The 22,227-nt window shown below is 39.1% G+C and overlaps 3 protein-coding genes across 3 annotated transcripts; 1 reads left to right on the top strand and 2 right to left on the bottom strand.

Annotated features, from left to right (window-relative positions):
* Nucleotides 1-87: 87 nt before the first annotated feature.
* Nucleotides 88-11,545, top strand: LOC117290323 (BRCA1-associated protein-like). The gene is made up of 13 exons (XM_033771646.1): nt 88-341; nt 1,443-1,703; nt 2,695-3,325; nt 4,012-4,201; nt 4,994-5,107; nt 5,695-5,843; nt 6,225-6,300; nt 6,904-7,042; nt 7,879-7,991; nt 8,999-9,088; nt 9,544-9,708; nt 10,255-10,350; nt 10,947-11,545. The coding sequence occupies exons 1-13, from the start codon at nt 236-238 to the stop codon at nt 11,130-11,132; spliced, it is 2,316 nt and encodes a 771-aa protein (XP_033627537.1). The 5' UTR covers nt 88-235; the 3' UTR covers nt 11,133-11,545.
* A 1,552-nt stretch (nt 11,546-13,097) lies between these two features.
* LOC117290322 (E3 ubiquitin-protein ligase TRIM33-like) lies at nt 13,098-18,048 on the bottom strand. The gene has a single exon (XM_033771645.1). It carries the CDS (start codon nt 16,579-16,581, stop codon nt 14,584-14,586), a length of 1,998 nt encoding a protein of 665 aa, XP_033627536.1. The 5' UTR covers nt 16,582-18,048; the 3' UTR covers nt 13,098-14,583.
* A 19-nt stretch (nt 18,049-18,067) lies between these two features.
* LOC117290321 (E3 ubiquitin-protein ligase TRIM71-like) lies at nt 18,068-21,684 on the bottom strand. Its single transcript, XM_033771644.1, has 2 exons — nt 21,603-21,684; nt 18,068-20,112 (listed from the first exon to the last, which is right to left on the bottom strand). Exon 2 carries the CDS (start codon nt 20,086-20,088, stop codon nt 18,082-18,084), a length of 2,007 nt encoding a protein of 668 aa, XP_033627535.1. The 5' UTR covers nt 20,089-20,112; nt 21,603-21,684; the 3' UTR covers nt 18,068-18,081.
* Nucleotides 21,685-22,227: the final 543 nt, after the last annotated feature.

Raw genomic sequence — 22,227 nt, 5'->3', positions numbered from 1 at the left:
CTGAACGCCGCCTCGTTAATCCGTTGACCCAACGAGGCCTGAGTAGCGGAACCATGCTAAAATAAGCAGTTTCTCAAATCTGCCGAAAGTCATGCACGTCAGAAACGGACCAGCGGCGAAACACCTAAAATTTAGCCCAAGATGCTCCATATTTACTTCAATTTTTAACTAAGTTTTGGTTTGTCTGAAGAATGTAAAAGTTTGGACACACAAGAGGGATTTCTTGTGATTCCATATGTCTGTTTCTTTGGTGGTTTTGCGGTTTGAGATAGAGGACCGTATCCCATTGCCAGAGTGGGTCCGTTTCACATCCTGCAAAGACAACATCATCAAACAAAAAGGTAATTAATAAAATACTTTTTTTCCTGTTTTAATTTTCTTTTGTGTAGTCCTAAAGCCTTGTGCTTCCAGTCAAGAGGGAAAACCGAACCCGAACACTGCCCTCTCACTTTATGTCCCTCGATAAATAAAACGAAGTGTACTTTTTTAAGTTGGTAAATAAATGAATGAAGAACTGAAAAGAAAAGAACAACAAGCAGCAGAAGAATTTGGCACTGGTTTCTCAATTAGAATAGATTTCCCTAACATTGTAGAACAACATGATTTAAATGAATTTGTAGTAAACTTGTAGGCCTAGATGTTAACTTTATGCATCATCTACCAAACGATTTAGAATGACAATCTGACCATACTACTCTATTTTCACTTTTCTATATTATATAAATCAAAATCAAAATCAAAATCATGAGAATACACATGTGACATGGGAAGCTATTTTCATCAAGCAGTCTCAAATAATTTATTGAGACAGAACATGATTTGTGTATAAATAAACAGACAGCCGGGCATGACCTTATCATGCGTATATTTTTCAAAGATTTGTTGCACATGAGCTTTGATAGTATTTTTTTTAAATAGGTCTTAAGTTTTGCTACATAAAAACATAAATTGCTTAGTATTTTGTTGCCATGATATTGGGTTCTGCAGTGCAGAGAAATAATTTCTTTGTTGTATGAAGGACTTCATTAGGCCTATGCTTAAAAAACTAAATAAGTGTTTTATTTGGTGAAGAAAAGCAATGTATGTGCTTAAAAGCCCCCCCCTCACTCATCTTGCCACCCTACCTAGTGATTAGTCCAATAATTGCCCATCTTGGGTCTTGCAGTGTTTTCTGTCTGTTCTTAGGGTGTTCTTGTTATTGGCCATGTGACCAGGGCACTAATGTAAAGCGCATTGATACGGTTATTGTGAAATGCGCTATGCTATATAAGAGTTATTATTATTATTATTCTCTTGCCAGGTGTGTAATTTTATCTTTTGTTTACTTCCTGAATTAGTTGTTACATTTTAAAAGGTTTATAATGTTTAATATTAATATTTTGAATAATGATGTTAAATTAAACAAAATAAAATAAAAAGTTTTTTTCATGTTCTATTTCTAGAGGAGAAAATGCAAGAAAAAGATGAAGCACTCCCTCCCCACCAAGATAAGTCCAATCCAAACATCAAATCCACTGAGAAGAATTTGAAAGAAAGGCAGGTGGGAGGAGAGGATGAGGGGAGAGCGACTTCACCCAGCAACGTCAGGGGATCACCAAAGAGTCCAACGAGTAAGCATGTGGAGACTAGAGAAGAAGTGTTGAATCAGCATCATGGCTCAAGGGAAATGAGAGAGATGACTGTTGAGACGATCATGTTTACAGGTTTGTTTATTTGTTTGTTTTGTTTGTTTGTTTGTTTGTTTATTCATTTATTTTATTTCCATTCATACATTCATGCACTGCTTTGTAAATCCAAACTAGCCAATTCTGGTAATTAAACACAATCCCAAGATGTTTTGAATAATAGTAGGAATGGGGGGGGGGGGGTCATCCTGATAAGGACTGGCCTTCCGTTGTACATGTAGGAGCACCCATAACTGCTGTCAATAATATTATTATTATCATGAAGAATTAGGAGTAACTCTAAACACAAGCCGGTGTGGTCTTGACGTTTTGAACATTGTGTAATCTGCTCGTCTCCTGAAGACGAGCAGAGTATACTGTTTGAAGCGTCAAGACCACAGCTCTTTCAGAGCCAACACTCCCTCAAAGAAATTTTTAACACATGGTTGTACCAACCTGCAAGTCTACTATTTGTATTTATATTCATAAATACTCTTATTCTTCACACCGTGGGAAGCTTCCAACACCATTTACATGAAGAGTTGTACTAGATTCTTCACATAGGTAGCAGGGCTCAAGTCAAAATTTACACTGAACCACAGGCCAGAAGCCAGTGATTTCAGTGTCAACACGTCAGTAAGCCAAAGACAGGACAAGTCCAGTGGTCTTATTTTTTTTTTTATTCAACATCTCTGTCTAAAACAAAATTGATGTTGAAATGTTGAGTTTGAGTCTCACAAAATGTCTTTAACCCTGCTAAGTTACAAGTGCTGCGATCCCAAGTGGATCCCCCCCCCAGTTTAAGCCCTGGGTATGGTTAGAGGCGGCCGTCTGCCTGAAATTTTCCAGGGTCCAAATATGGTTTTAACAAGTAGTTTTTTTTACGGCATGTATGATGCCAGTACTTTGATAAGAACCAAAGAGCTATATAAATTTTACATAGCTCTATGATAAAAACCAACACATATGATGCTTCAGTAAAAAAATTGCATAATTTACAACATTTTCCGTCACTTTCATTCATATTTAGACAGCTTAAACAACACTTTGAAAAACCTAGAGAAGGCCAAGATTACAAACGACAATGACACACTGTCACCAAATTCAGACGGGACACCACCAACTCCCAACAAACCACCAGACCCCAACACAGATAACGATCGAAAAGGGAAGAGTCTTACGAAGGATCTTCAGAACAAAAGTCCTGCTGAGGAAACCCAGGTCAGCAAGCCAGTTGGAAACAAAAACAAGAAATCAAAGAAAATGCCAGACAGCGATGGACCTAAGAAATCAAAAAAGCCACAAACTAACACCCAAGATCTTTCAAGTGGAGATGGAATAAAGGACTCTGTGAACTCGGACCCTAGTACTCCCATTAGCGTTATGTCATTGCCGATCCAAGAAACTGATAATCGCACTTCTGCCACCGTTGGAAGCCAGAGAAGTTATGCTTCCATTGTGACAGGAAGCCCCCTTCCTCAGACAATAGAGGTAGATACTAAGGATTACCGTAACATGTCACCAACTGAAAGAGGTGGGATACTAGACGGGAAGCACATGACAAAGAGTCCACTGTCGAAGCACCAGAGTGTCATTCCATTCTCCTCTGGCAATCCAAGTGTGGAGCTAACTAAAGGGATTCTTCACCTCTTTAAAGAAAAGTAAGCTTTTACAAAATGTGTTCTTATCAAATTTGATTGACCTTTTGTTCCAAAATATGTATCTTTCTGATGTTTTAATGATAGCGATCACAACCAGTTTAAATGATCAAACAAAGCTATGGTGTACATCCACAAATAGTTTATTAATCGCAAAGCAAAACTTTGCATGGTGGAAACCGTTGGTTCTTTTCATAACCACCCCAACTCATTTAGAGATATATTCATTACACGGTGTTACTGCAAACCTTTCCACATTCTAAATATTGAAAAACCATTATCTATTAGAGTGTCGCGGCCGAGTGGTTAAGAGCATCGAATTCAAGTTCTGGTGCTAAGTCACCGGAGTGTGGGTTCGAATCCCGTTCGTGACACTTGTGTCCTTGAGCAAGATACTTTACTATAATTGCTTCTCTTCACCCAGGGGTATAAATGGGTACTTGCAGGTAGAGGTTGATATTGTGAATGTAAAAGCTTTCGGAGCGCCACGGCAGCTCGGGGCTGTATACTCCCTATTGGGAGCTGAGAAAGATTAAAGGGATGTTTATTGGCCCAATGACCAGGGGACTAATGTAAAGCGCATTGATAAGGTTTATTGTGAAATGCGCTATATAAGAATTTGTTATTATTATTATTATTTTTATTATTAGTATTATTATTATTATTATTATTATTATTATTATTATTAGTGAGATGACATCTCTGGATGAAGGAGTATCGCGTAGTGAGATGCTATGCATGCTTGCTGTACCTGCCGTCATGACCATTCATGACCTCCTTCAGCTTGCTGCTCCTCTCAGTCAAGGCATCCAACTCATGAGGATCATTAGAGATGCCACGCCCAATCAGTACATGGTGCTCTTCAAGTTCAAGCATCAGGTGGGTTCAAATTATCATGGCCGAGCAAGTTGTGTCTGAGCGGGACCCAAGCTCAGGGCCCAAGTTCATAGCGGTGCTTAGCAGCCGATTTTGTGCTTACTGTGCAATTTCTATTTCATAGCGCTGCTAACCAGAAGCACACGATGCTAACCATCCGGTGCTTATCGCACGAAAACAAATGATGTCGAAATGCAAATCCACGGTAAACACGCAATATGGCCGCCAAATTTTTCTGCTAACCTGTGAAATACGCTAAGGCTTAAGCTACAGTAAGCACGCAAATTTGCTTACTGTTAAGCAGCGCTATGAAATTTGGCCCTGGTGTTGTCAGTAGAGTGTGGGTTCGAAACCTGGGGCCGATTTCACAATTTTGCTTTGTGAAATCGACCCTGGGCCTATTTTTATAGAGCTGCTAAGCACAAAAATTGAAACTTTTGCCTGGATAAAAACAGGATTACCAACCAAATCTCCACGTGGTTTTCAGGATAAGCAAACAACAGCTGGATACCAGTGACAAGCAATCTGCAACAAATGGACATTTGGTTGGTAATCCTGTCTTTATCAAGGAATAAATTTCATGCTAAGAAAATTTTGTGCTTAGCTCTATGAAATTGGTCCCTGGCCATAAGATTTTATGCTCTCTAATATCACAGCAAAACCAGTGTGGAGTTTAATTTCTACATGACTCTAGGGGAAAGCACTGAGTGTACAGTGCATATCACACATCAGTAATTCTATTCTTTATCCCAGTTGCACTTAGTACATTTTTCGATTTTCAATTTCCTCCCACAGAAAGATGCAGATGAATTCTACACAGAGCTGAATGGGAAACCTTTCAATTCCATCGAGAGCACTATTTGCTACCTGGTGTATGTCTCTCGGGTGGAGTGTATGAAGGCATTTGAGGTAAGTTTAAAGGCGGAGGCCCAATTTCACAGCAACGTTAAGCGGAAAATACTTCGTAATTAACTGCACTACCGCGGATTCACTTCTTGAATTGGTCTCAGCGTTTCGACTAGCTTGCTCGTCAGAAAATATTTCTTAACACATTTCTGCTTAGCAGAAATAAGCAGGATACCAATTACATTTTTGAATGTGACATGATAGTTTAGCAGGTAACCGTATTCTGGTGAGCATAATTTTGTTGTAACAAGCTAATTTTTTTAAGCAGATCTATGACAAAGATGTGCTTAAGCTTTGACAAGTAGCTATGAATAACAAAAATTATGCTTACAAGAAAAAGGTTATAGGCCAAGCTTCCATGTCACAAGTACAGCTTGTGACTGGTATCCTGCTCATTTCTGCTTGGCAGACAAATTTTAAGCCATATTTCCTGTTGAAGTAGCTCTATGAAATTTTGCCCTTGGCTACATCTCACTTGTTTTTTAAATAAGTTTCCTCTGTGGTTTTCGTTTGTTTTGTTGTAGTGTTTTGCAACAGCTCGAAAATGCTGTTATTATTATTTGTTGTGTATTTTTTAAAAAATTTTTTAGGGTGCAACTCTACCAGTCCCTGGCTTGACTGAACTCCCTACCTGTCATATCTGCCTGGAGCGTATGGATGAATCGGTGGATGGCATCCTCACCATACTGTGCAATCATGCCTTCCATGGGAACTGCCTCGACAAATGGGGTGACACAAGGTAGGACAAACATTCAGGACCCAATTTCATAGAGTTGCTTAAGCAGAAAAAGTAGCTAAGCGCAACAAAGATCATCTTACCAGAATATGATTACCAGCCAAACCACATTGTCACTAGTACAATTTGTGACTGGTATCCTGATATTTCTGCTCAGCAGAAAATTGTGAAGTAATATTTTCTGCTTAAGCAGCTCTATAAAATTGGGCCCTGAGCTTGAATTTTACACGTTTGTTTCCTAGTAAATCTTGTATTTGTATTCTGTTTTCTTTATTTCTGTACAGCGCCTTGGGACTTGTTTAATCATTACGTGTTATGCAATATTTATATGTAAATGGTTAATTATTATTGTTATTAATCTTTTATTATTTTCTTTTTTTGTAGTTGTCCTGTATGTAGATACTGCCAAACACCTGAGCCTGTTGAAGACCATAAGTGCTTTACTTGTGGAGCTCAAGAGGTAAGAACTAAGGCAATGTTTTAATCACCGGTTGCGACTTCATCATGAAGTAGCCTTAAAGCATAGGACACCTAAGACTGCAGGTCTAATGGCAGTTTGAATCCCAAGCTAGCCACTGATTTCGGAAACGATTAGAACAAGTGTTATTAATTTGGCAAAGGTCGTGGGTTTGAATCCCACCCGAGTAATATGCCTGTGGGTTTTTTCACCGAACTCGGGTAAGTACTGAGTATACAGTGCTAGCACACATCGGTGTATATAGGTAAAAACCAAAATTAATATTCATGATCCCCGATGCAAATTTAACCTCTATTAGAATAAGTGTTGTCGTCTAGTTACTGAATCACAATTTCTTGATTTGTGCAATTCATAATCACAGACAAAACAGGAACGATGGCTGGGGTAATTGATTTACTTGTGCTGATAGTGTCTGTGAATGCATACATTGGCTACTTGACATATTTAATTCACCTTTCTCAATCCACTAAATACTTTCTTTTGTTGATTTTGTTGATAGAGTCTGTGGATACATTGAGTACTTGCAGTATTTAATTCACCTTTCTCAATCCACTAAATACTTCCTTTTGTTGATTTTGTTGATAGAGTCTATGGATCTGTCTAATCTGTGGACATGTTGGTTGTGGAAGATACTCTAACGCTCATTCCTATCGCCATTTTGAGGAGACACAACACACATACGCCATGCAGCTTGGCAACCAAAGGGTGTGGGATTATGCTGGAGGTAGAACAACAGTTATTTCTAAAAGAATAACATTATACTACAAGCGAAACTGACTTGGTGAATTGTAAATGGTTTGGGGTTGAACAAAGACAAATTGACTAGAGTTGGATTTGAACCAACAATTTACGTTTTTTGCAGTAATTCGCATGTGCTTAAAGGCAGTGGACACTATTGGTAATTGTCAAACACTAGCCTTCACAGTTGGTGTATCTCAACATATGCATAAAATAACAAACTTGTGAAAATTTGAGCTCAATCGGTCATCGAAGTTGCGAGATAATAATGAAAGAAAAATAACCCTTGTCACACGAAGTTGTGTGCGTTTAGATGGTTGATTTCGAGACCTCAAGTTCTAAACTTGAGGTCTCGAAATCAAATTTGTGGAAAATTACTTCTTTCTCTAAAAACTATGGCTCTTCAGAGGGAGCCGTTTCTCACAATGTTTTATACCGTCAGCCTCTCCCCATTACTCGTCACCAAGAAAGGTTTTATGCCAATAATTATTTTGAGTAATTACCAATAGTGTCCACTGCCTTTAACACTAAGTAGCTCTATGAAATTAGGGCTCATTACTGTGCATAAGCAGAAATATTGCTGAATAATTTCCTGCTTGCCAAAAATGAGCAGGATACCAGTCACAATTGGTACACTTGAAATGGTATTCTAGCCTGTTACCTTATTTAGCTAAGCATAATTGTGTTGTGCTAAGCAACTCTTTGTTGAGACAGCTCTATGAAATTGGGCCATGGTCAGTTACTTTCAAGAAAAAGCTATTACATGGCTGTTGCCCGTACTGAGTTGATTTCTCATCTTTTGTGTTTGTTGTGTATTTCTAGATAACTACGTACATAGATTGGTGCAGAGTAAAGGTGACGGTAAACCCATAGAATGGGACAGGAGGGACACCGAGTCAGCTCATTCTGAAAAACTGGACTCGCTACAACTTGAGGTAAGTGAAGGTTATAAGGAGTTCCTTTTTATAAGGGTGGTGGTAACCATGTAGTTGTAAGATTTTATTGTATAGCCACACCGTTGTATAGACCCCCTGCAATACGCCCAGCGTACTCACATGTGCCAATCCTGGGTGTCATTTTGGGTGTCAAAATCATATACAAACATGCACAAAAGAGAGTTGACATCCAAAAGCTACGCGCATTGTTCAGAGGTGCGTCCTGTATTGTGTAAGAAATCAATAGCTCCCCCTTGCATAACGCGGAACGCTACAGGTACACTGAGGTCCCGCGCACGTTTTTTACGCATAGCTATTGTCCAATGATCTGTCTCCTTTTTGAGAGTGTGACGTCATATGCAATGGGTCTATACCTGGTTTAGAGGGGGAAGCTCATTGTACATACATGATATTCTTCCTACTTTAAGGGCCTTTGAGAATTGTTTTGATCCAATAGCCTGAAAAGTCTATTCAAGCCTACATCATGAGTACGTGTAGGTCAACCCTTGAACTCAATAAAAATATTCAAACTTTGTTTCTAAGGACTAAGTAACACTAGCCATTTGTCCCTGATAGTTCATCCTCCATTGTCTCCACTTGCTCACCGAAATGATGTCTTGTTATGCTGTTGCTTACTAGTTATCAGAAAGTTTTTTGCTTAAAGGCAGTGGACACCATTGGTAATTACTCAAAATAATTGTTAGAATAAAACCTTACTTGGTAACGAGTAATAGGGAGAGGTTGATGGTATAAAACATTGTGAGAAACGGCTCCCTCTGAAATGACGTAGTTTTCAAGAAAGAAGTAATTTTCAATGAATTTGATTTCGAGACCTCGGATTTCGAACTTGAGGTCTCGAAATCAAGCATCTGAAAGCACACAATTCCGTGTGACCAGGGCCTAAGAAGCTCTGTGCCATTTGCCCCTGATAGTTCATCCCCCATGCATCTTAAGATTGTTTTTCACTACTGCAAAATCTCACACTTTGACAATTTTTTTTTTTACAGTATTCCTATTTATTAACAAATCAACTCGAGTCACAAAGGATCTATTTTGAGGAGCAGATGGCACGTATTGAGCAAGATGCCCTCAATCGGGTAAGTAGTTATTTTTCTCTGAAGCATGTCATCTGATGTTTTGGATGTTGACCAATTAAAAGATGCTATGTCAGATTTTTTCCTGATTTGACCCCAAAATTTTGATTTAAAATTCAATAGGTATTTTGATGGGGGTCGAGAAAGTTACAAGCTTTCATTTGTGCCATTGCTCGAAAAATTACGTTTTTTTAATGTTTGGGGCCAAAAATCTGACATAGCATCTTTAAGCATTGGGAGGGTATCGAATTCAAACACTTTTAACACAAGGTTAAAGACCCTTTTTCCACTCACATGAAGACTTCGATTATCGGAATAAATAGAATTTTTTATTTCCCTTCCTAATTTAAAATAATAAGATATATTTTGCACGGGTCTCTTTTCTGCAAGATTCAGCATAACTGACGTCTTTTGCACTGATGCAATGATTTCAATGTGTTTTTCCCACTACTCATTAGATGTCAGAGGTTGAGGCTCGTTCTCGTAAGACAGTGGAAGAGAGAGATAAGATGGAACAGTGTCTACAGACTGCCCTTAAGGAGAAGTCAGGGTTGGAAAGGAAATGTTCTCAGCTGGGTGGACGTCTTAGTAAGGTGGCTGCTGATCTGAAAGAAGAGAAAGAGGTAGGTAATCACACCGAGAAACCTCAACCTATTATGGCTATCTTGTGAAATCTCAGCTTAGATTTCGGTTCTAGCTTAGGCACTGTTCACTCCCAAACCAGAGCCCAGGCCATAGCCCAGGCCAGAGCCAAGCTGGAGCCCAGAACGGAGCCCAAGATGTAGACTGGGCCCCTGTCTTTATCCGCAAGGATAAAGACAGGTACCTGCTACTCAGATCCAGTGATTCCAATGGATACAAAAATCCCATTGGATAAATGCAGTGACTAAAAGCTACCAGAGCTGAGTTTGTTTTGATTGGTCTGCAGTCACCTCGGACAACCAATCAAAACACAGATATGGAACGCTTACTTTCGGTCGTTTCTGCATGTGTCCACGTGTGTGGTATTATGCAAACAGTATTCACGAGCCTCGAAGTGTGATGTCAGATGTTCAGGCTACCCAAGATGGAGCCTACGCCAGAGCCCAAGCCAGAGTCAAGGCCAAGGTTGGATGTTGAAAGTCATTTTGTGCAAACTGTTATGATTTGTTTTCCTTTTTTTTCTCCAGATGAACCAATGTTTACGTGAAAACCAGCAGCTTTGGCAAACCAAAGTGATGGAACTTGAAACCAAATACACAGAGGACAGTAAAAAGAAACAAGGGGTATGTAACCGTCTGTTATTTCGTTTTCTGCAAAAGTTGGGCCTTGCAAGTTTATGTCTCTTTGATGTGGTTGTTTTGTTGCATTAATGGTTATTTGTGTTTTCAGGACTGTTGTTAATTATCTTGTGTCAAAAATGGTTTACCATCTTTTTGCTCTATGCTCTAGAAAATTCCTTATGAGAGGAAACACCTAGAACACGATTCCAGTGAAGACATGGGCAGATAGGGACTGCAAACCTTCAAACTAGGGCCCTAGAGGTCGAACGCTTGTAAATGTTTTGCCCGAATAAATATTATTATTATTATATTATTATTATTATTATGATTATGCGAACCCGACCACCCTGAAGGCCCGTTTATAGTCGGTCGCGCGATGGAAATTTAGATGCGCGACACAGTTTATAGTCATCGCTGAGGCCTAAAAACTGTGTCTTTTTTTTATCGCGCATCAAGATTTCCATCGCCCGACCATAGCGAGACCGACTATAAACCGGCCTTTAAACAGTTTTTGTAACTTTTTATGTCAATAGGAGACCGACTATAAACCGACTATAAACCGGCCTTTAAACAGTTTTTGTAACTTTTTATGTCAATAGGAGATTGATGAGCTCAAGGAGCAGTTGAGAGACCTAATGTTTTATCTAGACGCCCAGCAGAAGATTGGAAGCACTTCAGATGACACAAGACAAGAAATCCAAGATGGACAGATTGTCATTGGAGAAGCAGCAGCTGCCTCGTCAGACGGTCGCTCATCACGGAAGGGTAGGAAGAAAGGAAGATGAGGTGCAGGTCTTGATTTGATCAAATAGCTAAACCAATTCAGCAGATAGTACATCTGTAGAAACTTGTGAAGATTGCAATGGACCTTTACCAGGGTGCACCCATCTGGAACTTCTCCCATTGATATCAATGTTACCAAACCGAGGCTAAGAAGAACAAAATAGTCTGGTTCCTAATTTCAAAATGATTATTAGCATTCGTTATCATTATTCGATACGAGGAACATGACCAAGATGGAGGTGTAATAACCACAGGCTCATTTTTTGAGAGAAAATCCACAAGACTGCAGGGCTTGTAGAGCAAAACGTTTGCTGGACCAGAACTGTTGCCACTGCCTCTGAAAAGCCTCATTAAAGGCAGTGGACACTATTGGTAATTACTCAAAATAATTATTAGCATAAAACTTTTCTTGGTGACGAGTAATGGGGAGAGGTTGATGGTATAAAACATTGTGAGAAACGGCTCCCTGAAGTGACATAGTTTTTGAGAAAGAAGTATTTTTCCACGAATTTGATTTTGAGACCTCAGATTTAGAATTTGAGGTCTCGAAATCAACCATCTAAACGCACTCAACTTCTTGTGACAAAGTTGTTTGTTCTTTCATTATTATCTTGCAACTTCGACAACCAATTGAGCTCAAATTTTCACAGGTTTGTTATTTTATGGATATGTTGAGATACACCAAGTAAGAAGACTGGTCTTTGACAATTACCAATAGTGTCCAATGTCTTTAAGTATTAGGCACTTCAGTATTTATATTGATCTTGGACTTAAAGACACTGGACACTATTGGTAATTGTCAAAGGCCAGTCTTCTCACTTGGTGTATCTCAATATATGCATAAAATAACAAACCTGTGAAAGTTTGAGCTCGATTGATCGTCGGAGTTGCGAGATAACTATGAAAGAAAAAAACACCCCTACCTTACGAAGTTGTGTGCTTTCAGATGCTTGATTTCGAGACCTCAAATTCTAAACTTGAGGTCTCGAAATCAAATTCATGGAAAATTACTTCTTTCTCAAAAACCACGCCACTTCAGAGGGAGCCGTTTCTCACATTGTTTTATACTATCAACCTCTCCCCATTACTCGTTACCAAGTGAGGTTTTATGCTGATAATTATTTTGAGTAATTACCGATAGTGTGCACTGCCTTTAACAAATTATTTACATTATATTATTATTATTTACATTTTTCAATCCCAATGAAAATCAAGAATACAACTATTTTAATTGTTTTAAGAGTTTTTTTTTTATTGTGACCTCTGACAAAAGCTTTTAGAAAGTGTCCATAATTTCAAAGTTTGTTAAACATTTTAAAAGATGATATACAATGTTAATCTGTTTTTCTTGTCAAAAAGAGGTGGTACAATGCCTTTAAGAACATCAAAGCAGTGACAGTTTAGGGAAGGCCCAAAACTCCACATTTTTCTCAGATCAACTCGGGTAGTACAACATCTCAAGTTGTTAGATTATTTAGACATGTCTGCTTAAGAATGTGGAATGGTTTGGTTTTGAATTCCATCCAAAGTGCTTTTGGTTTTGTTGTCTGCATAGACTTTGAAAAAATGAACACAATACTAACAATACATAGGCAAACACACATTATAATGTTATGGATATATTACTGTAACACTCTGCCCAATTTTACACCATGTTAAAGGCACTGGACACCTTTGGTTATTGTCAAAGATCAGTCTTCTCACTTGATGTACATGTGTATCTCATATGCATAAAATAACAAACCTGTGAAAGTTTGAACTCAATTGGTCGTCGAAGTTGCGAGAGAATGATGGAAGAAAAAACACCCTTCAAGTTGTGTGCTTTCAGATGCTTCATTTTGAGACCTCAGCTGAGATCTCGAATTCAATTCAAATATTTTAGTGAGGAATTACTTCTTTCTCAAAAATTACGATACTTCAGAGAGAGCCGTTTCTCTCAATGTTTTACACTATCAACAGGTCTCCGTTGCTCATTACCAAGTAAGTTATTATGCTGACAATTATTTTGAGTAATTACCGTAAGTGTCCAGTGCCTTTAATAGGAAAGATGACAATGTGACACTTCATGCTGTTACTTCTTATATTAAAACTTACTTGTTAAAACTACATTGAATTAAGCGACCAATATCTACAAGCCTTTCTTAGCCTTATGCTGTACACATTTGACGTATGTGTTATATTTAAAACTTACAATACATAGATACAATGGCAAACTTCATGAAGCTGTTAAGCACAACACTTTTGCTAAGCAGGGTACTGAATACCAGCTAGGATCGATACATTTAGATGGTGGCTGGCCTTGAAATTGGTCTACTTCATTTACCACCACTCCGGCTTTTAGGTATCATATGGGTTGCCTGGTTTAAGCCTATAGCCATACAGGTGAGTTTACTGGCAACATTCTGAACAAATTATAGAATGTTAAAGCGGAGTTAGGGCTAATTGGTTTGTGGCAGTTGTTCTTTTTTAGAACAACTGGAGTTTCGTGCACTATGTTCTGTTTTCTAGCTTGATGAAGTTTGGGCCAATTCTTTAAGAATGAGCGGAGATGCAAATATAAAAATCTAAATAAATAAATAACAAGTATTTGTCAAAAAGATTAATAAAACAAGTTTATGTCAAATTGGACCAATTGTTGCTCTTATTTTGTACCGGTATTACATGTATGTTAGCAACAGACATTTCCAGTCAATGTATACTTTCCCCCATCAGATGTTTACAAACCAATCTATACTTGTTGATACAAATCCATTATTAACTACGGTTTAATTCTTTAGTTTTAAATCAAGACAAAATGGAGTTTCATAACATGCATTTTGTGTTTTGCTCGCTCTATATCTTGCACTCTCAGACCATGCAATATGTATTTTGTATTGCGTTGTCTGTATGCCTTGTTGAATTGTTTTTATAATACACAATTTCCATCACCAAATTGTACAAGGTATTTACAAATGTGACAAAATATGAACTATTACAACATTATATACTTGGCATGCAGAACAACACCATGGTGTTCCCGCAAACCAAATATATATTGATACCTCACCATGCAATGCCTCAAATCATACATTTTTTACAACATTGTTTTATCTATCATTAAGTGAAAAGTGGTACTTAAAAAGGTATGGGTACTTGATAATGTATTTTTGAATAGTGAGTTGTCAATGATTTCATTAACACTTCAGAGTATACATTTCGTATTAACAATGACAATATTATACAATTATTGCATGCTTTATATCAACAGTTCTGATTGACCAAAGGCCAATGACCTCAAAGTCGGGCACATGCTCAGGCTAAGCATGTTGGTAAACAGATCATGAAAATGACGTCAGTCTAGTTTCTGTGAGCATTGCGCCTGATTCCCCTAAAAGACTATGGCAGTGTAGCCGCGTGTTACGTCAGCAGGGGTGAGTAAAGTAGAAGTTAGGTTGTATTCCCGTTTCCAGTCCTTTAACTGTCTGGCACACGATGATATACGTTAATCGTGTCTCCTGCAGCTACCACTAACTCGTCACCTGGTGTGATGAGAATATTTCTCGCTTTACCACACCCTTTGATGGCAAGCCCCATGTGTTCACCCATGGGACCGAAGTGGTGAATCTCCCCAGTGTGTCTGTGCGATGCTACGTAGATGCTTCCATCATTGTCACAACAGACACCAGTTGGGTCAGTATTGCTGTTGTCGTTGTCATCAATGTCGACTGTAAACACCTTTTTACCAGTGGAGCAATCTATTGATACCAGTGATTGAGAGCATGGTTTGGTACGGGTGTAAATCACGTTATTGTTGTGGAAAGTCAAATATCTATGAACCCCTTTAGCCGTTAGTATTTTGATGAAGGTTCCATCGAGTTTGTGTAAAGAGATTTTCCCAGTGCCTTCGTAGCTCACTGCTATTATGTTATCTTTACTTACTGCAATACCTACTGGTTTGATGTTTAGTTTTGTACCTGGTGTGAACTTAACACACAAATCATCCCCATACACATTCACTGAGGTGTTTGCAAGAGCTATGAGCTTGTCATTCCTGTTCACTATTAACCCGTGAAAACGTACGTAATTTAAGGCGACTTGGAATTGACGCTTGCCCTTACGCAACGGAAAAAAGGTTACTATTGTGTTGTTGTCATAATCGGAAGCAACAATTTTATTGTTTGCAAAAACTCCAACATAGCATGCATTGACCAGTTGGTCCGATACTTCTGTTTTTTTTACCCACCGCCCTTGTTTGACACTCGTCTGAAGAGACAATTGTTTCAGGATTTGTGATACCCGCTCCTCTCCATTATAAACTGCAGCCCCACTGTGTAAGGGCCGAGTTTGAGGCACGATACTCGGTGGGTCTTTCAAAACCAGTTCCCCAATGGAATCTTCTTCCTCCTCGAAGTGAAAAAGTGACAGATATTCAGGTGCGATTGTTGGTTTTTTCTTTGTTAGTTCTTTGAGATTAGACAATATTTTCTGCTTGAGGTCTAGCACCTCGTAGCAGTTTGTTTCAGCCATTAGACTGCACACATCAGCTAGCTTCTGCTCCGAGTGGTCTGCTTTGTTGCTGTTTTTAACGGCAGAAGTGTTAAATGTCTCAGACCTTTCTTTGTAAATCTTCTCTGTCTCTTGCGTCAACTTCCTCTCTTCATCTATGAGCTTTGCAACCACATCGTTGGCTTTTTGGGAAATCTTCCTCGTAGTTTCAGCAAATGATGTGTCCAACTTCTTCTGCAACATGTTTGCTGTGTCTTTGGCATCCTGGAGCTCTTTGGTCTTATTTTTTACCTTTGAAACCAGATCTGCCACCTGTTGTTTGAAGTTGTCATATGCTTCGGGTATGCCAACGAGGGCATGTTGCCCATGATTTAGTACACTACAGGTAGTGCATGCCATCTGCTCACAGGTATTGCAGTAAATGCTTAGACTCTGGTCTAAGTGCTTCTGGCATTTTGGAATGTGTTCTCTCAATTTACTTGTGTAGACGATCTCTCCAGAACGAAACTGATCAAGTGTGTAGGTCGTGTGAGATCTCAAAGCTGCCAACCGGCCATGAGCTCGTTGGCAATCCTGACAAAGAAAGTGATCACAATCCATACATCTTGAAACGGCTGTCTGATCTTCTTCCTCACATGACTGACACGTGACACGCGATGGTTCAGTCCCCAGAAGCTTCTGATGTACATATAGCTCATCCACCAAAGCATCTAGAGTGAAATTATGAGGCAGATCATCTACTTCGATCTTCTCCAAATTGGTTTCTTTTCTACATATCGGACAGATGAGCTTCTTGTTTTTAGGATCTTGCCGTGTTCTCATCTCGCGGAGGCATTTGAGACAAAATGTGTGCAGACAGTCCAGAACTTTGGGATTCTTAAAGTTGTCTGAACAGACTGCACATTCAAGATGATCCCTGCTGATCTTCCCCAGAACTGATTCAACTGTGATGCCACCGGTTGCCATTGTAAAATCGTAATACAACAAAGTCCACAAAACACTAAGTTTAAAAAGCAACCTGTAGCCTAAGTGGTGGTGAGAAGTGGTTTTGTCTGAAAGCTTACTGTTGATGGAGTTTCTAGTACAAATCCACAGGAAAGACTGTGACTCATGAGTTGGGGAAACAACTAATAGCTGTCCAACATTACAGTTTCCTGTTATGATTGCAACGGTCACAGACTCATAACATAAGCACGTCTCTCATTTTTCCCACCTGACATTGGGTTGTATGGCATAATTATGGAAAACCAATGGTCGGATGGGATCTGCTTTTTTTGAATATCAATAATGTTATATTAATATTATTACATGTATACCCCGACCTGAATTTACCATATCTTGATATACTGCAGATATCTTCATGGCTTGAACCTAATCTAAAGTTTACTATTAGTGATATATGTATAACTTGACGATATCCTGAATGCACTTAAACCTCATTTTTAATCACGCAGTGACTCGTGCAATAACAATAGTCAACAGGATGAACAAATGTTATGCTAAGTACATTCGCACATGGCCTCAAACACCACCTGGTGGTAAATTATATTGATCTCCCCATTGTATTAATAATGTACAAATAAAACAAAAATAATTTGGTGCGTTTTGTGGACTGACGCATATGTAGATGAAAGTGGTATTTTGTTTAAAGATACGCAATGTGTGGTCCCAGCTCCCCCAAAGAGCTAGACTTGATTTCAAGTTTGAGATTGCGGTTATTCCTCTGTATCCACGAAAAACGCCCCCACAGATTAGCTATCATGTGCCCCAACTCATGATCGTAGGTATGGGTAGAGGTTAATCTACATACTAGAGGGCGCTATTTCAGGGAATATTTATTGGCTATCGGGTATACTAAAAACCACGATCGCAGACTTGGAACAAAGTCTACCAAAGAGCATGCAGAAGGGATGATAAGCATGCAGTGTAGGTCCAATGGAAACTAATAATATTTCATAGTTGTTGATACTAGAATAATGTACTGTCTGGCTTGCACTGTTTCATTATTTTGTATGCAAAACTTTCATCACCAAATTGAATGGGTAGTCACAAAATATGAACCACATACCAACATTGTTATACCTGCATTAAAGTAAAAACTCGTTGTTCTGCTCAAAAGGTATGGGTACTTGGTAATGCATTTTTGAACAGTGAGTGGTGTCAATGATTTCATTAGTGGTTTAGATTATGTATTTCTTCTGCATTGTGACATCATTATTGCATCACATTTCTGATTAACAAAAAGGTCCATGACCAGGGCAAGCACAGGGCAAGTGCGCAAAGCTAAGAATCTTGATAAACAAATCATGTGATGTTGACATCAGTCAAATTTCCTGCGTTTAAGCATTAGTGACGTGCACGTGGTGCCGGATGACTCCCCTATAGACCATGCGCATTCTGTAGCCGGACCGCGTGTGACGTCAGCAAGGGGGTTAGTGTAGTGTTGCTTTACATGTACTTGATTTACTAGTCGTCTGTCTCCACACGATGATAAATTTTAACCGTGTTTCCCGCAGCTACTACTAACTCACCACCGGGTGTGATGAGAATATTTCGCGCGCTACCACACCCTTTGATTACTGTAATGTATTTAAGGGTTTCACCATCACTTTTGTTGTAATAGTAGTGGCGAATCTCAACCGTGTATCCCTTCCATGAAACGTATAAACTCCCATCAAGGTCACAACACACATCAGTAGGGTTTATATATTTGCTATCGTCGTCGCCAATGCCAAATTCTGACACCATTGTGTCGGTGGAGCAGTCTATTGATATTAGTGCTCTAGAAGAAGATGATGTTGTGTAAATAACTTGGTTGTTGTAGAAAGTCAAATATCTACCAACGCCTGGAGCCGTTAGTAGTTTGATGAAGGTGCCATCGAGTTCGTGCAAAGAGATCTCCTCTCTGTCTTCGAAGCTCACCGCTATTATGTTATCTTTACTTACTGCAATACCTACTGGTTTGGCGTTCGATCCATCACCTGGTATGAACGTGACACACGAATCATCACCATACACTTTCACATACGGACTTTCCAGGGCAATGAGCTTGTTATCTCTATTCACTGTTAGTCCATCCAAATGTACGTTATCGAAAAGGACTTTGAATTGACGCTCGCTCCTATGCAATGGAAAAAAAGTTACTAGTGTATTGTCACCTTTATCGACAGCGACAATTTTATTGTTTGAAAAAACTCCAACACAGTTTGCATTAGAAAACTTGTTCGCCAATTCTGTTTTTAATACCCATTGCCCCTTCTTGACACTTACAGACGAGTGTTTCAGGATTTTTAATAGTTTGTTGTCTTTAGTTGTAGTGGATTGGTTTAAGAGCGGACCCCGAGGCATAGGCACAATGTTCGTTTGGTCTTTCAATACCAATTTCCCAAAGGAATCTTCTTCTTCCTTATAATCAAACATTGACAAGTGTTCAGGTGCGATTGTTGGTTTTTTCTCTGTTAGTTCTTTGAGATTAAACAATACTTTCTGCTTGAGGTCTAGCACCTCGTAGCGGTTTGTTTCAGCCATTAGACTGCACACATCAGCTAGCTTCTGCTCCGAGTGGTCTGCTTCGTTGCTGTTTTTAACGGCAGAAGTGTTAAATGTCTCAGACCTTTCTATGTAAATCTTCTCGGTCTCTTGCGTCAACTTCTTCTCTTCATCTATGAGCTTTGCAACCACATCGTTGGCTTTTTGGGAAATCTTCCTCGTAGTTTCAGCAAATGATGTGTCCAACTTCTTCTGCAACATGTTTGCTGTGTCTTTGGCATCCTTGAGCTCTTTGATCTTATTCTTCACCTTTGAAACCAGATCTGCCACCTGTTGTTTGAAGCTGTCATATGCTTCGGGTATGCCAACGAGGGCATGTTGCCCATGATTTAGTACACTACAGGTAGTGCATGCCATCTGCTCACAGGTATTGCAGTAAATGCTTAGACTCTGGTCTAAGTGCTTCTGGCATTTTGGAATGTGTTCTCTCAATTTACTTTTGTAGACGATCTCTCCAGAACGAAACTGATCAAGTGAGTAGGTAGTGTGAGATCTCGTAACGGCTAAACGACCATGAGCTTGTTTGCAGTCCTGACATAGAAAGTGGTCACAATCCATACATCTTGAAACGGCTGTCCGATCTTCTTCCTCACATGACTGACATGTGACACGCGATGGTTCATTCCCCAGAAGCTTCTGATGTACATATAGCTCATCCACCAAAGCATCTAGAGTGAAATTATGAGGCAGATCATCTACTTCGATCTTCTCCAAATTTGTTTCTTTTCTACATATCGGACAGATGAGCTTCTTGTTTTTAGGATCTTGCCGTGTTCTCATCTCGCGGAGGCATTTAAGGCAGAATGTGTGCAGACAGTCCAGAACTTTGGGATTCTTAAAGTTGTCTGAACAGACTGCACATTCAAGATGATCCCTGCTGATCTTCCCCAGAACTGATTCAACTGTGATACCACCGGTTGCCATTGTAAAATCGTAATACGACAGAACCTGCAAAATATAATTTTAAAAACAACCTGTAAGTGGAGGTAAGAGTTGTTCAAGTCTTATTAAACCTCACTGTTTTAATTGAATTCCTACAAGTACAAATGCATCTACTGGAAACAGCATTAGAAGCTGCCCCAAATAACAATTTCCTATTTTCTATTTCATTCATTGAAAGCAATCGAAGCACGTCATAAGTTGTTTGAATGGTGTGTTTATCTGTCAAGACCAGTACACCCGAGACCAAGACAAAAACCAGCCTGTCCAAGATCACCAAGACCATGGCAAGAACGGTCTCGGAGACCTACAAAACACTGGTGTTGAAAATCAGAGGAGATCTGCTTTTCTGAATATCAGTGGTATACCTTACCTTAATTTAGCACACCTTGATATCGCGGCCCAATTTCATTTGTTGCAGAAAATATTGCTAAGCAAATTCCTTTGCTCAGCAAAAAATAAATAAAATAGTTGGGTCAGTCGCAACATTGTGATTTCTGTTTCGATCAACTGCCAATATTCCAACAATAAGCGGTTTGGACAATTATAATTATCTGCAATTTCTTATAGCTAAGAAACTAAAGGGAAACTGAAGTTAATGGTAAAGCTCCATCAACACAAAAGTTGTACAAAATAAATAATTAAAAAATTAATGTATAAAATTGAGGTAACTTCCAGAGGCGGTATAACCCTCCCGTAGTGGAATGCCCAGACTGCGATTGGTCATAAACGTACCTTACTTAAACACTAATCGCATGAGGAAATTGCAAATAAATAGTAAAGATAACTAAACCTAGGTCAACTTACAATTAAACTTATTGATTAAGTTAAAAAATAAAAAGGCCTACTGTTAATGCCATGATGATGAAGAACTTGAATGACATAAAAGGCCTAGGTTATTGAAAATAAAACTTTGTTTATAATACCCCATGTCACATGTGTTACTGGTACATAAAGCTCTCTATATATGATGGCCTTATGTAAACGCCAAGGACAGCTGCTTATGTGCGGTGCCAAGTGTTGCAGGTGTAAACAAAACATTCAATTGAAATACTTTCTAGAATCAGAGCTGACATTCAGCTATGCGCTGACACAACATAACAGTCAATCAATCATTGTCAATAAGCCCCAAAGTCTTTGAAGTTCCCTAATTAATAAATTTTGTTCTAATGCTGTACATTCTGTCTACATTAATTAGGGCCTATTAGATAGGCTATATAGTATATGTTTACATATTAGTTTGTTACTTGAAAATTTGATTGTGCTATTTCAACTGAACATCATTTATTATTATTAGTTGTAGGCTATGTGTTTTTTGGACATTTTTACGTCGTTTCTTACACCCACACACTTTCCGCCATGTCAACAAGGCACGTAATAATGCCAATGGATGATTATAATTATATACAGACCGATTTGCTTCGTACAAAACGATCTAATCTTTCAAAATAACACATTTTTTTAAGTTAACTGCTCTGATAATAATAGCCTATACACACCTGGATACTAGTATAGTTTTTACTTGTAGTCACCAGTAGTCAAAAAAGAAAGTCAAACGAGCTAGTTCGAAGAAACACTTTAACTTTTCCCGAATGGGGGTAGAAATAGAACCCAGAAAAGCAGAAGTAGGTGCACACAATAACAACGCCCCTTCAAAATATGGCCCTTTCGAAACCACGGCTTCAAGTTGAAGTTCAACTGATTCGGCTCAGGCTAGCTTGGCCCCGCGGTTGTTTTGACAAACTGCGCCTGCTTTGCATGTAGGCGCTCAGGGCTTCAGACGAGAGGACTGAACCTGAAGCCCAATCCAAATCCAAAGCTGTGGTTTCGAAAAGGGCCATACAAAAGAGGGTGACTTTCAGCTTGTAGTTGGTGCTAGCCAACCTCGTTCCCAAGTACAAGCATCATACCAAGAGCAAGTTCGAGTGTGCACAATGGTTAACTAAAGGTTGACCATTTGCGCTCGAACCCAGGCTGGTCGACCATTGGTTGACTATACTGTGGTCGACCATTTGGAACCAGCCTCGAGCCAATGGTTTCTCCACTGGTCCCAACAGCATGTTCCATTCTAACATGTGTAAAGCGCAGAGGGGAACCAGTGACACTGTAGTGAAAAGGCGGAAG

This window comes from Asterias rubens, chromosome 5, assembly GCF_902459465.1.
Source record: "Asterias rubens chromosome 5, eAstRub1.3, whole genome shotgun sequence".
Classification (NCBI taxonomy): domain Eukaryota; kingdom Metazoa; phylum Echinodermata; class Asteroidea; order Forcipulatida; family Asteriidae; genus Asterias; species Asterias rubens.
Note: the sequence above shows the minus strand (reverse complement) of the source record. Positions and strands in the feature narration are given on the sequence as shown.